The sequence below is a fragment of the Alosa pseudoharengus genome, unplaced genomic scaffold (assembly GCF_046254945.1).
Source record: "Alosa pseudoharengus isolate Yale_2024_CS ecotype anadromous, Long Island Sound unplaced genomic scaffold, YU_APseudo_1.1 YU_APseudo_1.1_scf_11, whole genome shotgun sequence".
NCBI lineage: Eukaryota > Metazoa > Chordata > Actinopteri > Clupeiformes > Clupeidae > Alosa > Alosa pseudoharengus.
In genome coordinates, this window is record NW_027468576.1 from 12,127,806 (window position 1) to 12,146,594 (window position 18,789).

An 18,789-nucleotide genomic window follows, 5' to 3' on the forward strand; every position below is an offset into this window, starting at 1 on the left:
TGTTGAATGCGATAAAAAAAAAAAAAAACAGGCGCAGCATCACCTTTTACATCACGTTTAAATAAATTCCCTACCTACTCACAAACTAAGGTTTTTAGTTTTTTCAGTTCTCATTTCCTGCTAAAACATTTACAAAGACATTCATAATAAGTTCCTTTTCAGCATCTCTCTATAGTGTCGCAAAGTGATATATGCTGCAAAGAATAGTGCAAAGAATAATGTAATAAACAATATTCAAATGTGTTTATTAGTAAATTGCTAAATGCAATATATAACTTTTCACGACAATGAAAGGAGCACACACAAAACACACACACACACACTCCGAAATCTCAACATCAAGTTATTTAATATTTCACGATAATATAATTAATATTCATGACCCCAATGCAAACACACCCTAAACACACACACAGACAGACACACACACCAAACATACTCACACACACACACACACACAGATGCTTTGATGAATATTTCCATATTTAATTGCCCATTGTTAGCAGGACCTTGCTCTAGGCCACGATTCAGGATGCCAGTAAGTCACCAAACCCTTCTCAAACTCCACTTGTCTGAAGTGAGAAAGTGTAGCTCAGGTCATCTGGACCACTACAATCTGCCCTGATAGCACACTATGATCTCTCTGTGCTAATATAAGGAATGTTGGACTGTAATACAGTAAGTCCCTCCAAGGAAAGGGACTTTAAATATTTAAAAAGGCTATCTGGAAATGTTTCTTTTTTTAAATTAACATTCATTAAATGGAGTGATTAGGGTTTAAATTTTAATAAATAGCTGAGGGAAAAAGGAAGTGAAGACAGGGAGCCAGCAAAGCTAACGCCAGGAGTCCCTCCCCGTCTGCATCCTTTCATCTCTAGAGTGAGAGATAAACGTGTGTGTGTGTGTGTGTGTGTGTACGTACGGTGTGTGTATGGTGTGCGTGTCTGTGGGTGTGTGTGTGTTCGTGTGTGTGTGTGAAGGGGTGGTGGTGGTAAAACAAAGTCCTGTCGGTTCGAAAAGTGGGTACTGAAACCACAAATTCTTCAAAGGAGGTAACTAAGGTGTTCCTCTGCTCCCCTCTACTGGCAACCTTGAGAAAATGCAAGAATTTGTGAGGAAACCCCAGGGGCTTTTACAACCATAAAAACACCAGCAAATACAGAGACAACGTATTTAAGATACATAATTTAAGATATAATTCAGTACACAAAGCCATTCATGAATTCAGTGCACAAGTTACTACTAAGGTATACTCCTTCCCTGTAAAATATGGGCTCGATGGTGTTTTATGCCCGCAACGTTGTCTTCCAGGCAGCGCGGCCACCGTCGACTTAAAGGCACCTTATCCTAAACCTAACCCTAACCCACGGCTAACCTAGTGCCTTCCCGACAGCACTGCCTTGAAGACAACGTCGGGGGCATAAAACACCAAGAAACAAAATATGGACATAAAAAACATGCTGGAAAGAATTCAACTAACATGAAAAAATACAATTACATGGATATTGTGTGTGTTTGGGGGTTTTTGTACGTGCGTGTAAGTGTGTATGTGTGTCCATGTGTCTGTGGATGTAAAGGGTTTGTTAAAGTCAATCAATTTTCAATAGAATGTTGAACAATCAATCACTAGCTACTTATCCAGAAACAGTGCTAATCAAGTACGTAATAACAGTTTCACATTTAAGAAGTGGTCAAAAGTAAAAATACAAATCACTCCTAGAAATTAGTCCACCACAATCCACTAATAATCTAGTATTCTTATTTCTAATCTAGTAATTCATAGTATTTAATCATATATTATTTTCTCACACCACATGCAGGCCTATTTATTCCATATGGTATGTCCAAAGTCTCTATAATCTAAATAAAATCAGGTCCATTGTTCAGTAAAGCTATTATACCCGTGGTCTACACTACAAAATAATAAATACAGTAAATTAATCTAAAGTCAGTGGTCTAAAATATAAAGCAGCCCTCTGATTTATTTTTATAAAGTATGGCAGTCATGCATGCTGGTCTATAAGGCTCAAATGCCATCTGTCGTCTAGTCAGATTGGAGGCAGAGCCTTTCCTAAAGGCTACCCTGCCCTGCAGTGACCGTGACATGATGTCTTTAAATCTGGGGCTAAGGCACTATGATGTGAGATATGTCAGAGAAATAGAGTCTACAAAACTGAACAACAACAATATAATGCAAATCAAAATTACATAGCATAGAGACTCTCATTCAATGTGCCCTGAGGAGGAGTTGGGTAGGGTTTAAAGGTCATTGTATGGAAAAATGGACATGAGGAGTTGGAGAGGATGAGACACTAAAATCACATGACACACTGAAGAGGACACTAAGAGGACACTAAAAAAAAAGTAGGATTCTGAGGGTGTTCTGATGGATGAGGGTGTGTTCTGAGGGTGCGTTCTGAGGGTGTGTTATGAGGGATGTGCTCCTAGGGTGTGTTCTGAGGGATGTGTTCTGAGGGTGTGTTCTGAGGGATGTGTTCTGAGGGTGTGTTCTGAGGGTGCGTTCTGAGGGTGTGTTATGAGGGATGTGCTCTTAGGGTGTGTTCTGAGGGATGTGTTCTGAGGGATGTGTTCTGAGGGATGTGTTCTGAGGGTGTGTTCTGAGGGATGTGTGCTTACTTACATTTGGGGGACAGCACCCATGTCTGTATGTGACTTGCCTGACAGTGCCAGTACTGTATGCAGTCTGTATATTCAGAAGTGTGTGTGTGTGTGTTTGTGTGTGTGTGTGTGTGTGTGTGTATGTGTGTGTGTGTGTGTGTGTGTGTGTGTGTTTGTGTTTAAGATATCTGTTGTATATAAGTGTGTTTTCCTGTGTGTGTGTGTGTGTGTGTTTCTTTGTGTGTCTTTGACAGTCTGTCGGTCAGTAAAGCATTGCTTTCAATCACTTTGATTGATTGCAGAGGGCTTGATACAGAGTCTGAGGACAGAGTAGCAATGAGGCAAGCAGATGTACACCACTGCAAGCAGTCATACACACACACACACACACACACACACTCAAACACACACACACACTCAAACACACACACACACACACACACACACACACACACACTCCCTGTGTTGTGGTCCGTCTCTTACAGCAGGTCAGTCTCTTGAAGCCGTGCTATAGTTGAGTAGCGTAGCTTAGCGTTAGCTTTAGCATTCACATTAGGATTAGCAGCATCTGCTCCGGTGCTCTTGTCCTCCCCCTCCCTGACCCTCACTAGTCATACTGAAGATAGCACCTCGCCTGTGGGCGCGCGCTCTCGCTGCTCCAGCCTCTCGGCGCGCTCCACGTCCAGCACTGTGAAGGCCGGCTGCTTCTCTGCAAAGTCTCCGAGGTCCGGGTCAGCTACCACCAGCGGCTCGGAGGGGAAGCGTCCTCGCGAGAACACTTGTGAGTAGCGCTGCTTAATTTTGGAGTCCGGACACAGCAGGTACTCGTACATGGCCGCTGCAAGGAGTCCCCCGATTACGGGGCCGACCCAATATACCTGAGAGATGGGGGGAAAAGAGAGTTATGCTGTTTTCTTTTGTGCTTTGGCAACACTGTACCTACACAGTCATGCTAATAAAGCAACGTTGAATTGAACTGAACTGAATTGAGAGAAAGAGAGAGAGAGATGAAACAGGGGAAAGCAGGGGGTCAGGAAAATGAAAAGACAGACTAAGCCAGTGACATTTCAGTATTTTTTTGGTCCGTCTCTTTATATTTTGGTCTTTGTGTCTCTCAGGTCATGTCTCTAGCCTCCTCTTCTCCTTCCCAGCCCACTGCGACACTAAGCAGCTGTCTCCACCATCGCTCTTGCTTGTCACCATCTAGCATCACACCTAACCCTCCCCATCACACACACACACACTCACCCACCCACACCCTCACTGACCCACGACACACACACACACACACCCTCCCCGACCCCTGACACACACACACACACCCTCCCCGACCCCCAACACAGACACACACACACACGCGCCCACCCACACCCTCCTCTCCTCTATAACACATTCCAGCCGCTGCTAAAATAGACATCTGGCCTTCTGCCCCCCTGTCAGTCAGAGAGGCCGAACCTGACCTCAGAAGGAGTGCAACACACACACGCACACACGAACACACACACACACACCCCCGCACACACCCACAGCCTCACACACACACACACACACACACACATGCACACACACTCACCCCCCACATAGACACACACAAAGACACATACAGGCGCACACACACACACACACACACTCAGACATAGACACAGTGCACCAGACGGATGTCTCATTCGTGACCTTCTAGAGTTACCGGCCCTGTTAGTATCCCCACTGACAGCAGAAATACTGCTTACACATACAAACATATACATTATTCATTCACATTAATTAAACAGACAGGACACCCCAGCACACTCAACACACCCAGTGGTTTTCCCAGCTGGCGGTGACCACCGCTGGTCCAAATGATCGAGCTGGATTCATGCTAGCTCCGGTGTATGGAATCTGAAATGCACACACACACAAATGAACTCAAAAAACACATACTGTATATTATGTATTTAGTCAATATATTTTTTTTGAGGCAGACAATCAAAGGTTTTGCAGGAGTTTCTGTGTTCAGTTGTAGCTGTATCATATTCTTATCAGTCCTCACTACTGAGTGGGGTGTTCACTTAAGAGTGCTTGTTTGCATTGCACCTTCCATCTCATTACAAAACCACAGTTTCACCACAGGCCCACTTCCTAATATGTTTCAATAACAGCGGGCAGATCTCTCCCTCTGAAATCCTATTATACCTGTGTGTGTGTGTGTGTACGTGAGTGTGTGTGTGTGTGTGTGTGTGTGTGTGTGTGTGTGTGTGTGTACGTGTGTGCATGTGAGAGTGTGTGTGTGTGTGTATGTGTGTGTGTGACACAGAGGTGGGAGAGTCACAAAATGAAAGCCCCTTTAATGAAAGGTGCTGGGAGTGGAGTGCAGTGCAGCGTTTGTAGGTTGAGAGCTGCAGCCAAGCCCAGCATGGGGGCCACGCCACGAGGACACTCACTTCCTCAGCTGTGTCCTTGGCAACCTGGTGTGTGACGGAAAAAAAAAGTCCTTCATGCCGTACCCATGTGGCTGCCATTGAAATGACAAGCTTCGCCAAGGACTGAATCAAATTGGGATATCTTAAATATGTGAGAAACTGGAGCAAAGCAAACCAAAACAAGATCCAGGCCGATTCTGTTTCTTCAGTACTGAGTGTACCCATAAGGAAAAACAGTAGTACTAGAAGTACTGGGGTATTTCATACTAACGTCCCTTGTACAAAAATGTGTTTATTTGGTGTTTTGGTGCCTAAAACACCATTGACAATTCAACACAAGTAGTAAAGTGTATGATTCCTGCTAATCACAAAGAGATAGCAGCCCTCTACAGACTGCCGGTGTCCCTAAAAGTGGTCAGTTGTGTCCTCTGGTAGGCCATAGATATTAGAAAGCTAGATACTGCATTGGGCTCCAGAACGTATGTTAATAGCGCTGCCATCTTGGTGGGGGCTACAATAACTGGAGGCCAATGGAGAAAAAGGTGTCTCTGATTGGAAATCAGACAGGTGTCTGTCTCTGTGTCTATGTGGTGGGCTACCTTACAGTGACCACTGGTCATTACCACTACCAACAGGGGGAACTCAAGAGGCTGTACTGCTGACATTTTGAAAAAATAGAATTGGATGTGTTGAAGTATTTACATGATACAACAAATGCATGTAACACTGATGTGTTGCACGTGAACCACTTTACACTGCAATAGCATTTCTCATCTCGTCTGTGTGTGCCAAACGAGTCCATTCTCAATTTGCATCATATCACACAAGTATTTAAATCAGTGCAATTGTCCTTCACATCAACATCACATCAACATTTACCTGAACTTTGTGAGGGGAATTGCACACTGAAAGATGCATGGCTCCATATTCTTTGCAGTTATGATTAAATTGTGCTGTCTAAATCTGGTGCTGTCACTCATAGTCATGACATTTCAATAACAAATTTCTAAACTTACCTGACTTACATACCTATTCCTAGATAGGCCTACTGTCTACTTAAAATAAAGAAATCACTTGAACACTAGCTTCTAGCATGTTCTTCTTTCAGTAAGAATGATAATTTGCTGTATGATTGTGAATGCTCTAAAAATAAATGTAATTATGCATGTAAAATAATAAGCATCGTCTGCTTTATAATGAAACATCTGCGTTCATTTATTACGTTCTCCAAATTAAATACATGAATATAATTAATTGGATGGCCTTGTGCTGCAATACACTATTAGCTTAATTTGTATTCTTTATTAAAATATGTACATTGGCTCCGATGACTCAATGTATATACTGTATATATTAGTTGTCAGTTATAATCATCAAAATTAAAAGAAATAAACACTTGAAATATATCAGTCTGTGTGAAATGAATGTATATAATATCCAAGTTTCATATATTGTTTTCATTACTTGTCAGTTATTATAATCATCAAAATTGAAAGAAATAAACATTTGAAATATATCAATCTGTGTGTAATGAATGAATATAATATACAAGTTTCACTTTTTGAATGGAATTACTGACATAAATCAACTTTTTGATGATATTCTAATTATATGACCAGCACCTGTATATATTTTAAAAGCGTGTTTGCCCATCTTGTCATTACTGAAAATGAATCACTTTATATTCATGATAAGCTACATGGATTTTCCATTACTTGTATAATTGTAACTCCAATCCATCCGCCTAGATTGCTATTATAGATGAGTTTGTCTTGTTTACTGCATATTTTCTGCACTAGGACAGATTGAACAGTGTCCCCTGTATTAGCATTAGTTGAATACAGTTTTTTTTTTACAGAACCTCTAGCCTCAGTAACAGAACAAACCTATCAGAAAGATAGCATTTACAGTATACGCTGGACTTTCTCCAAGACTTTCCATTGACATGCCTCTTGAACTTCCTACATTGTAGTCAGGGGGCCTATGTGGTTTCTGTGGGTTTGAAATGTTAATTTTTGGAGAGTGGTTGGATTGTCTTTAGAGGTCATTGAACATGGAGAAAAATGATGTCTCCATTTGTTTTACCTGTTTCAACCCTATATTTTTTAAATTGTATATTTCACTGTAATTAACACCATAAATCTCGCCTAAATCACTGGCTATGTTGAATAAAGTTCACAAAACAGTTATTTTCAACAGTATGATTGTATGTCAGTAGCCTATCACCTGGTCTCATTAGGGAAACGTTCCCCTGGGAACGTTTTGGCAAACCCAGCCAAACGTTCCACCAGACACGTTTCTGAGGTGCAAACTAGCCAAGCAACCCAGCGGGGGTGCTAAAGAGAGACGTTTAGACGTTGTTTACTAAAGTTAGGTCTGGTCAAACTAAATTGTAGCTTACACAAGCTCAGCAGTATTCTTTGGTAAGCAAACCAAAGTTTTGGATTAATAGTGCCTATATTTCGCTACGTTTCACAAAATATAAGGGCACAAACCCTGAACTGCCGTCTATGGTTAGCTGCCACATCTTGGTGGGGTTTTTTTTCGCGAGCAACCCGGGGGATTTTAGGTCAATTGTCAACACGCTCGACTTCCGCTCCGAGGGGCAGCTGTTCGCAGGTTCGAATCCGGCTGTGTGCTGAGTCTGGTCTTCGTCGCAAGCCCAGTCTGCGCAGCCTGGTCCTCTGGTCTTCGTGCGTTGGGTTGAATTGCACGGCTCGGCCCTGCACACAGCCGGATTCGAACCTGCGAACAGCTGCCCCTCGGAGCGGAAGTCGAGCAGAAACGTGTCTGGTGGAACGTTTGGCTGGGTTTGCCAAAACGTTCCCAGGGGAACGTTTCCCTAATGAGACCAGGTTGGTCAGTATTATGATTGTATTTCAAACAATTAGAGATAAGATCAATAACCAATCAGTTTCACCATATACACATACTCCATTGCTAAAAGATAGCAAAAACATAACAGAATCACAGATGAGACCTTGAACAACATTTAATTCATTTACATATACACAACATATTAGACCTCACCTCCACAATTTTCTCATCAAAATCTACAACTAGTCTACATCTAAACAGACATCTGTTATTAAGCCCTACCTCAAAAAACCTAGCCTTGTATCAATACTGGTCCTCCTGGACCTCAGAGCTGCCTTTGACACCATAGACCATGACATACAACGACATACTACTTAGGCTTGAAAATTTGATAGGCATCAAAGACTCAGCACTCGCTTGGTTTAGATCATACCTTCCTAACCGTCAACAATTTGTACAGGTCCATAATAAACCATCTACCCAGATTATGTTAAATATGGAGTGCCTCAAGGCTCAGTACTGGGGCTCCTGTTGTTTAGCAGATAATACACAACTATACTATCTCCATAAAGCCTGATGAATTAACCCCATTAGCCAAACTTGACACATATATAAGAGATATAAAGACATGGATGACGAATAATTTCCTGCTTTTGAACTCAGATAAAACAGAAGTCATGGTTTTAGGTTCTAAAAAGATGAGGGATATCCTATCCACATCACAGGCTACATACTGTATAGTGATCTTCAACTGACCTCATCCACAAGTGTTAAAAACCTAGGAGTTATAATTGACCAGGACCTAGCACTAAATAATCACATAAAACAGATCACCAAAACTTAATTTTACCATTTAAGGAACAATTTTTAAGATAAGGAAGTCCTTATCCTAACTAGATGCCGAGAAATTAATCCATGCTTTTGTCACCTCAAGGATAAACTATTGCAATGCTATTGCAATGCTATTACGCTGGCTGTAATAATACCTGTCTAAAAAGCGTATACAAAATGCAGCTGCTCACACACAAAAAAAAATTATGAACATATTTTCCGCATCCTAGCATCTTTACACTGGCTACCTGTTAAAAGTCATTGACTTCAAAATATTACTTATATCTCTTGGTTGGTTGCCTGCATTGAAAGAGGACACCTCATGAAGACGCTCTTTTGTCTGCTTCTGACAGAAGAAGCACTTATCTATGCTGGCAGCAGCTGCTGCTGAACAAGTGTACAAAGTGCCTCTAGATGGACTTGATGCAGTTGCAGGTGTTGCTGCAGGTTCAGAAGATGGTCTACCACGTCTTTTCTGAAGACACTGAGTCCTGCCTGCTTCACATGATTTCTAGTAGTGAATCTTAGCATGCTGCAGATGCTCACTGTTACAGGTGGATTTGTAGCAGTTCCTGTGCCAAACTGCTTTGTTCTGTTGTAAAATAACTGCACTGTAACATTGTAATCATTGGCTGATCTGTGATCACCATCTCCATACTCTCTCATGGACAAAAACAAGAAATTTGGCATATGTCTCTAGTGATGGGTCATTCACCAGTCCACACATATCTGCCACTGGATACATAGCCCAAAATCTTTTCTTTTAAAATATGTGTGCCATCACCTGACTAACAGAAAGACACACCAAAGAATATAACCTAACTACAGTACACTGTGTCACCATGAACTATGAAAATGTGTTCGTTCAAATGTAGAAGGCTAGAAGGTCACTAATATCACCAACCATGAAGAACAGAGCACTATGTGCTTCAGGTTATTCGATATTCTAAATTCTATAACTGCCAGCTATCAACAGCCAACTGTCACTAGTGTCTCTCTTTCTCTTTCTCTCTCTTACAGACACACACACACACTCACCTGTCTGTCTATCTGATCCTTTTACCCTTTCTTTTCTTCACATTTACATAGGCTACGGAAGGCCTTACAGACTTCAGCTGGTACTAGCTATGTAAAAGTCTATTAAACTTGATTTAACAGAGATCTCTGCACTTTGTGCTCTGAATGGGTGTAGACAAGAACTGGCAGAGCAGGCTAGGCCTACACTCCAGCACACTAATATGCATGAATTGATAGTATTGATATTGAAGTATTATTTTTTTAAGTGGACAATTTTGAGAATTTTAGGCACAATTTCTTGTTAAAGAGATCAATCATCAGCCTAAAAATGTTTTATAATGTTGTATTGTTAATGTGGTCCACTTTTGGACAATGTGAAGTTTATGGACAAAACACCAAATTTGACCTTTTCTGAATTTGACCATTGATTTAGGTCCTTCAAAACCTTAAAAAAAAATGGAGACATGTTTTTTTTACTCTTAAGAACCCCTAGAACAAAGATATTATACTCTCCAAAAATTAACATGCGAATTCCACAAGCCCCGAAATTAGACACATAGGCCCCCCTACTAATTGGTGATGACCAGTGTTCCTTTCAAGATAGTCAAGACATCACCTTGAAGGAACCAATGGTAATTTACACTTACTGTTCACTAGGGGTGTAAAGGTAAACATATTCGTACCGAACCATTTAGGTACAGAACGTTAGGTTCGATACAGCTATGTACCAAATGCAGGGTTGAACAGTAATCAACAGTATGCTTTTTTGTGTGCGGAAATCAGGAAATCAAAAATTAACCGAACCATGACTTCAACACCGAGATACATATTGTAATTGTGAATTTCGCCATTATGGTCCATGTAATCAGATCAAACCTTGCTGTTCACTGACCAGCAGTCTCTTGAGTATCTCCTTCTGGTCAAGATCAAAGGTGCTTGCAAAGCGCCATTAGACTGACCAGTCTGAGTGACATCCCCCTCTCAAAAGAAAGTAGTTTTATCCATCTATGTGCTGCGAGATCAGCTGATCATCTGATGGCATACTTACAGCAAACAGATGTCCAGTGCACACAGACAGGCCGATGGCCAGGGCTGCCGACCCCTTCAGGTCAGTCCGCTTTGGGTCGCAGGTGGCACAGATGGTAAAGAGCAGCTGGAACGTGATGAGGAGCTCTACTAAAAGACCAGCGCCAACCGACATGCCAGGGTTCACCTGCAGAGGGCAGCAGAGAGTAGTGCAGCACAGAGAAAGTAGCAGGGCTTCAAACACAATGCATGTCACACTCACAGCTATGCACAACATGGACCCCCCCCCCCCACACACCCCTGCCAAACACACACACATAAAAAAAGAAATTATTTAAAGCTTTACTTATAGTTGATGAAACATCTTTATAATTGTAGTCTTTCTTTGGTTGTACTAGTGAAGCTCACTGGTACATTTTTAAAGGTCTTGTAAATCCCTCACCTTAGTGACTCCTAGGCCACCGCTGACAGCCTCTGGAGTGATGGCGTACAGCATCCCTGCCCCAATCATCGCCCCCACGCACTGCGCCCCCACATAGAACACCCCTTTGGCCAGACTCAGTTTCCGCGTGGCAACCATTGCCACGGTGACGGCCGGGTTGATGTGGGCACCACTGATGTGGCCAAAGCACTGGACAAGCGTGGCTATAGCCAGGCCAAAGCAGAGGGAGATTAGCACCAGGTCAGGAGGGTGAGTGGGTGAGGTGCTGCTGGCTGGGGCGGTGGCGTTCGTTGGGGAACCCCAGGCTATGGTGGAGCCCAGACTCAGCAAGACAAACAGGGTCATGGCCAGAAGCTCGCCGAAGACGGCACGCCAGAAGTCTTGTGTCCACACGCCGCGGAACGCTGCCATCACAGACCCACAAGAGCACACACAACAGGGGATGCACCTCCTGTGAAGAGAAGAGAAGAAGAGGAAAGAAAGGGTCAGGAAAAATAAAGACATGGACAATCACAGAGAGTGGTGTGACATTTGTCCAACATGAAGTGAAAGAAGCAACAAAAACTCAAAGGTAGAATGATCTGGCAACCCATTAGCCTAGCATTCAGTGGCCAACTACTGATAACTGTTCAGGGTAAGAGTGCTCTGGATTGCACCTAAACCAAACACATCATTTGGTTACTACTGTCATAATGCTCCAACTCCTTAGGGTAAATGCAATGCATCTTAGCCCCCGTGCACCACTCTCGCTTAGAGCTACTCCAATCTGTTGCTGCACTAAACCGAGAGAACATTAGCCTACTGCGCCGCCGCGTAAATGGTGTTGATCTTGAGTCATAAAGCAATCTGACCCAAAGACCTCCGTGGTAAGGTAAGACTAAGGGACCGTTCGGTATTTATGGAATGGACCACCGGAGGAAAATAGGGGAGGGTCATGTCTTTTTATTCTTTGTTGAGGGGAGGGTCACCCAACTTTTTTTAGTCTAGGAGGGAGGGTCACCCAACTTTTGTATTCATGAATACAGCCAAATTTGGGCCGTCACCCAGGCCGCGTCTGATTGGCCTCGCACCTGGCCAATTATGACATAAATATAAATATTCTTCATAAACGCCTATTAGCCTAAGCAAATGCTTAACGTGGCTTAATGTCCTAAAACAACGATCAGTGATCACCACATTTCTCTCATATTGTTCCTAATAATCACTAAGAACCTTCAAAAAATTTAGCATGAAGTCATATTAGGCCTATGAACTTTAGGTGACGTGACAGCATGTTTCTTCAATCTCCTTCACTGACGCCTATGGAAAAGGGTTAACTTCCCAAAGCAAGGATCAATGATCATCAAATTTCTCTCTCATATAATGCTCCTCATAACCATCCATAAAAGTCTAGCCCTTTTTTTTTTGAGCACGGCCGAATCCCAGGACATAGCCTAACGCACTGGACCAATAGGCTCGATATTCCAAAGGGGACAGTAGGCTACTACACAACTTAAAGAGATTGAACAACCCTTACCGAAATTGCGGTCAGTGACTGGCATCGGGTGAACGAAGCTTTTCCAAGTTGAATAGGCTATTAAAAACTATTTGCGCATCGTCACAGGAGAGACTATTGGGCTCGCCCTTCTATGAATGGAAAAAGACGCTATTCGCTGGCCTATGATTTCATTGATGAGTTTGCGGCAAAGTAAGCAAGAAAATGTTTTTTTTTTTCTGAGTCAGGATATGGCGAGTCAATGTCATTTATTTGTCCAATGTTAGCCTACCAGTTCCATAGTGCACATCTTATCAATAGTTTACCGTGGTAAAGTTGGTTTTATATTGGACGTTGGATATTCGACACATTCGAAAAATCTATTTAGCACTGACTACGCTGATAAAAGATTTCAATCTATTATGCGGCTTCACCTTTTGACTTACCCATACTAAAACACATTTCCTGAACTCGCCTTACTGCCCTTTCTAGTACACAAAGCTTCTTTTCCCCTAAAACCTACTCTTTGATTTTATACAATTTTTAATGTTAAATGTTTCAAATCTATTATGCGGCTTGCCCTTTTGACCTACCCATGTCAAAACACATCTGGTGAACTCGGATTACTGCTCTATATAGTACACAAAGCTTATTTTTCCCAAAAACCCATTCTTTGATTTTATAAATATTTTTTAATGTAAAAAAATGCTATAAATGCTTTAAATCTATTATGCGGCTTGACCTTTTGACCTACCCATGTCAAAACACATCTGTTGCACTCAGCTAACTGCCCTTCATAGTGCACAACGCTTCTTTTTTCCAGAAACTCACTCTTTGATTTTATATTAAGTTTTTACTTTATAAAAATGCTATAAATCTATTATGCGAATTGACCTTTTGACCTACCCATGTCAAAACACATCTGATGCACTCAGCTAACTGCCCTACATAATACACAAAGCTTATTTTGTACAAAAACATACTCTTTGATTTCATATACATTTTTTACTATTCAAAAATGCTATACATTTATTATGCGGCTTGACCTTTTGACCTACCCATGTCAAAACACATCTGCTGCACTCAGCTAACTGCCCTACATAATACACAAAGCTTATTTTGTCCAAAAACTCACTCTTTGATTTTATATTAATATTTTACTATTCAAAAATGCTATAAATCTATTATGCGGCTTCCACTTTCAACCTACCCATGTTAAAACACATCTGTTACACTCAACTAACTGCCCTTCATAATACACAAAGCTTCTTTTTTCCAAAAACTCCCTCTTTGATTTTATATAATTTTTTTACTGTAAAAAATAAGCTTTGTGTACTATGTAGGGCAGTTAGATGAGTGCAGCAGATGTGTTTTGAGATGGGTGGGTCAAAAGGGGATGGCACATAATAGATGTATAAAAAAAAATTACAGTAAAAAAAATTATACAAAATCAATGAGTGCGTTTTTGAAAAAATGAAGTTTTGTGTACTATGTAGGGCAGTTAGCTGAGTGCAACAGATGTGTTTTGACATGGGTAAGTCGAAAGGGGAAGCAGCATAATAGATTTATAGCATTTTTGAATAGTAAAAAAATAATATAAAATCAAAGAGTGCGTTTTTGAAAAAAAGAAGCTTTGTGTACTATGAAGGGCAGTTAGCTGAGTGCAACAGATGTGTTTTGACATGGGTAGGTCAAAAGGCCAAGCCGCATAATAGATTTATAACATTTTTGAATAGTAAAAAAATCATATAAAATCAAAGAGTGAATTTTTGAAAAAAAGAAGCTTTGTGTACTATGTAGGGCAGTTAGCCAAGTGCAGCAGATGTGTTTTGACATGGGTAGGTCAAAAGGTCAAGCCGCATAATAAATTTATAGCATTTTTGAATAGTAAAAAATTAATATGAAATCAAAGAGTATGTTTTTGGACAAAATAAGCTTTGTGTATGTAGGGCAGTTAGCTGAGTGCATCAGATGTGTTTTGACATGGGTAGGTCAAAAGGTCAATTCGCATAATAGATTTATAGCATTTTTATAAAGTAAAAACTTAATATAAAATCAAAGAGTGAGTTTCTGGAAAAAAGAAGCATTGTGCACTATGAAGGGCAGTTAGCTGAGTGCAACAGATGTGTTTTGACATGGGTAGGTCAAAAGGTCAAGCCGCATAATAGATTTAAAGCATTTATAGCATTTTTTTACATTAAAAAATATTTATAAAATCAAAGAATGGGTTTTTGGGAAAAAGAAGCTTTGTGTACTATATAGAGCAGTAATCCGAGTTCACCAGATGTGTTTTGACATGGGTAGGTCAAAAGGGCAAGCCGCATAATAGATTTGAAACATTTAACATTAAAAATTTTATAAAATCAAAGAGTAGGTTTTAGGGAAAAAGAAGCTTTGTGTACTAGAAAGGGCAGTAAGGCGAGTTCAGGAGATGTGTTTTAGTATGGGTAAGTCAAAAGGTGAAGCCGCATAATAGATTGAAATCTTTTATCAGCATAAAAAATTCATAAAATCAAAACATGGGTTTTTGGACAAAAGAAGCTTTGTGTAATATAGGCAGGCCTTGTTTAAACACATTAAAGTTGGTTTGACACAAACTCGACCCTCGTAGTCAGTGCTAAATAGATTTTTCGAATGTGTCGAATATCCAACGTCCAATATAAAACCAACTTTACCATGGTCAATAGTTTGAATGTCGTGTGTTTCTGAACATTGACAAATAACGTTCAGCACAATGATTCACGCCCAATTAATTACCCCTGTTAAAGTGTTCGCCTTTGTTACACTAGTTTGGTTTCGTGATGTACTAGCTAAGCGGCTTATGTCCAAATATGTGACTCAGCTAAAGTTATAGGCTATAGTCTACACTTTTCCCATCTTAAAGACAAGCTGGTGTAGCCTATTAGCCTACTATTAAAATGCACCGACAGTAGGCTACGTAGTGACGTAAGTGAAAAGTGCCTTGCACCTGTCAAGTTCGCACAGGGCCTCGCACCCCCTTGACAGCAGGAGAAGAAAGCGGGAGAAAAAGTTAAAATAGTACGTGAAACCTGGAAAAAGTTGACAGGTATGTTTTGGTCCCGGTGATTATTTGTGAAATTTTGCAAACGACAGCCTTTCAAGGCATTTCAAGGAAGGAGTGGTAGCATGCAAGCTCCCAAACTGACCCAGTAGGTCTTTAGAAGGCATCAATAAATTGTTGGGGAGGGTCATGCGTTTTTTCTCAATCACTTTGTGGGGTCATAGAAAAAAATCTTGCTGGCGAGGGAGGGTCACGCCTTTTTTGACTAACGCTCCCAAAACTCCTCCGGTAGCCCCTTAAATAAATAACGAACAGTCCCTAACCGGAAACGTAATTACATATTTTTAGGAGATCAAAGGTCTTTGAAAACGATGGCAGATGTTTAAAGAAAGTAAAACAAGCAAGCACACTTGTTCAAAATTATTGCCTATTTTTCTCATAAATTCAGATAATGCGACCGAATATGTCACTTCTGCACATTACCCTAACCTGACATGCCAGCATTTTCGGATAGAGCACAGAGCATTCAAATAACTCACCCTTTGTTTATTATGGACATTAGTGAATAGAATATGACGCCAAGACTTTACGGTTGACTGATTAGCATGCATTTAGGTCACTGGATATAATTACTATGCGCGCAAGTATGGCTACTAAAATGTAAGTTTGTGTGAATAAAATGCCTCGAATAGGGATGAAGAAAGCGATACTTACCTAAAACAATTGCAACTTGTCTTCCTCCCAATTTCAGGTATATCACCTACCATATCTTTTACTGCATCTCAGTTGGCTACAGGAGCTGGCCAAAAGGAATGTCAAAACGTGCACCACAACAGTCGCGATCTTTCAAAAACGTCAGAACAAACTTTTTAGAGCTGCATGAGTAGTTGAACCGCAAAAGTTGTGTTGCTCAGGAATCGCATACCACGACCTCTTGCATCCGCCGCCCCCCCTATCTCTCTCTCTCTCTCTCTCTCTCTCTCTCTCTCTCTCTCACACACACACACACACACACACACACAGAGAGAGGGCGAGAGGGTGGAAGAGGCGGATTTCGTTGCCCTCTCGCATTTAGCCTATACAGTATACCATACTATAATGAGCGCTCCTGCCGAGCACCAGACCTCTCCAAAAACTTTTCTCTATGGGTTGTCGGGTCATCCAGGGTCAATACATCTCAACTCCGCCACCAAACACGTAGACACAGCAGCACTTCCAGGGCACAGGCCACATGAATATAGACCTCCTCTGGGTCAAAAGATCACATTATTTCGAGTGAGCACCTCTCATGCCCAAATAGAAGGACACTAAGTTATTTGATGACCACGGGTGATCTTGTTGCATTTGCTTATCACTGCTACTGTTACTTTCCCTGGTGCTAGACAGGCACAACACAAACGAAGTAGCCTATATTTCGACACAAGTCTTTTGCCTTTAAACCGCTGTCATGGCATACACACATTCTTTATCGATAGGCTACAATTGTCAGCTGATTCCATGAAAACCTAGCGAGATTGTGGTCAACTGCAGTCCCGGCGCAACCACCACGCGCATCACGCACTGTGCGCAGGGCACCAAGGGACAGAGGGGGCACCATAATTTAGCTAGAGTAGCTTTACTGCAAACTGCCTTTCACTCTTCTTAGAGAACGTTTACAATGTCAACATGCACCAACAGCATCTTACATAAGGATGATACTTGTTGGGTCATCTTAGTCTCCATTATGCAGAAGATCTAACTTGATCATTATGCTACTCATTTTAATTGGGAACGTGTCTGAGCGCGCTCCAGAGGGAGAGCGACTATAAGAAACGTTTAAAAGGAAATCATTACAACCACTCGAAACAACGCTAAAGGAGATGGCGGAGTTATCCCGTTCCCAATACTGACCATTTATAAAATGTGAGAAGGCACTTTGATATAGGCTGCACGCACTGTGATTTGGACTGTGATATAATATGAAGAGTGGTCTTTGCCTTTGTGTAATGGAATTGGTGAGTTTTGAAGCCTTCATTTGTTTCCCTTAAACTAAGCATTTACATGAAGCACGTGATATGCCAATTGAACACATGCCACTCAGATAGTGTGTTATTACTATGAAGGAACTCAGGCGGAGACCAGCATGTCCAGTGTGTGTCTCGTTTTATAAAGCACTCCCCGTGTTACACATAAACATGTCCCCAGTACACCTCTTCCTTTTAGAAAGCAAGTACATCCTAAATAAAAGTAAATCAATTCTTCTGCTGAGACTTACTGAAAGTCATTAACAACTAAATTTATAAACTGAAATAATTTTGCCACGTTACTGGAATAAACATCTTGTCAACAACATACTTTCCTTTTTTTCAGAACATGAGCTGCTCTAGTCTAATGCAGCAGTGTAGATGAACATTCTACAGTCCTTCAAAACCTATCCACCCCTCTTCTATATGTCCAGTCTATCTGGCGGTCTTGACACTCTCCCTGAGCGGGTGGCAGTGACATGTTGGGTGTCTGTCTGCTGTGGGCACGGGCATGGCACAGATGCCTCTGGGGGATGCCCCACTGCACGCAGGTGAATGCGGTTTCGCCTGAACAAACCCCGGTCCGTTTGAACAAGGAACGATCTAGGAGTCTCAGCTTGCCTGACAACAGCACCAGGAATCTGTTCCGTTGTGATCCAGACTTTCTGTCCTTGTGCCAGCTCTGGCAGTGGGCGTGCCAGGTGACGGCGGTTGAAACGTGTCTCCTGCTTAAGACGTCCTTGCCTGTCTGCCTTCTTAAACTCTTCAAGGTTAGGCCATCGTGAGGTGAGTGATGTCTCTGGTTGTGGAACAGTTGTTCGGAGGTGCCTCCCCATCAACAGCTGGGCTGGAGAGTACCCATGTTCCAAGGGTGTTGCTCGGTAAGCAAGAAGTGCTTCGGTTTGATCAGACCCTTTCTTCCAGAGGCTTTTCACTGTGCCTACTGCGCGTTCAGCTTCCCCATTAGCTTGAGGATAGTGGGGACTGCTGGTAACGTGCTGGAACTGGTAGGCGGTGGTAAACTCTTTGAAGGCCTCTGAAGAGTATTGGGGCCCATTGTCGGATACCACCATGTCGGGGATGCCATGCCTAGAGAAGACGTCTTTCAGTCCGGCTATGACAGCAGCTGAGGATGG

General features: G+C 41.8%; 1 protein-coding gene across 1 annotated transcript; it reads right to left on the reverse strand.

Moving 5' to 3' along the window:
• Positions 1-3,230: 3,230 nt before the first annotated feature.
• Positions 3,231-18,371, reverse strand: LOC143114714 (aquaporin-4-like). Its single transcript, XM_076276454.1, has 5 exons — positions 18,318-18,371; positions 11,155-11,568; positions 10,735-10,899; positions 4,420-4,500; positions 3,231-3,497 (listed from the first exon to the last, which is right to left on the reverse strand). The coding sequence occupies exons 2-5, from the start codon at positions 11,563-11,565 to the stop codon at positions 3,231-3,233; spliced, it is 924 nt and encodes a 307-aa protein (XP_076132569.1). The 5' UTR covers positions 11,566-11,568; positions 18,318-18,371.
• Between the last annotated feature and the right edge of the window lie 418 nt (positions 18,372-18,789).

What these genes read in the sequence shown, in the direction of transcription:
- LOC143114714 (XM_076276454.1), bottom strand. Translation starts at nt 11,565, where the DNA reads ATGGCAGCGTTCCGCGGCGTGTGGACACAAGACTTCTGGCGTGCCGTC. An exon ending in GTGGCCTAGGAGTCACTAAG is followed by an intron (nt 10,900 to 11,154) that starts GTGAGGGATTTA and finishes TGCCCTCTGCAG; the next exon opens with GTGAACCCTGGCATGTCGGT. An exon ending in CCAGCTGGGAAAACCACTGG is followed by an intron (nt 3,498 to 4,419) that starts GTGTGTTGAGTG and finishes CCCATCTCTCAG; the next exon opens with GTATATTGGGTCGGCCCCGT.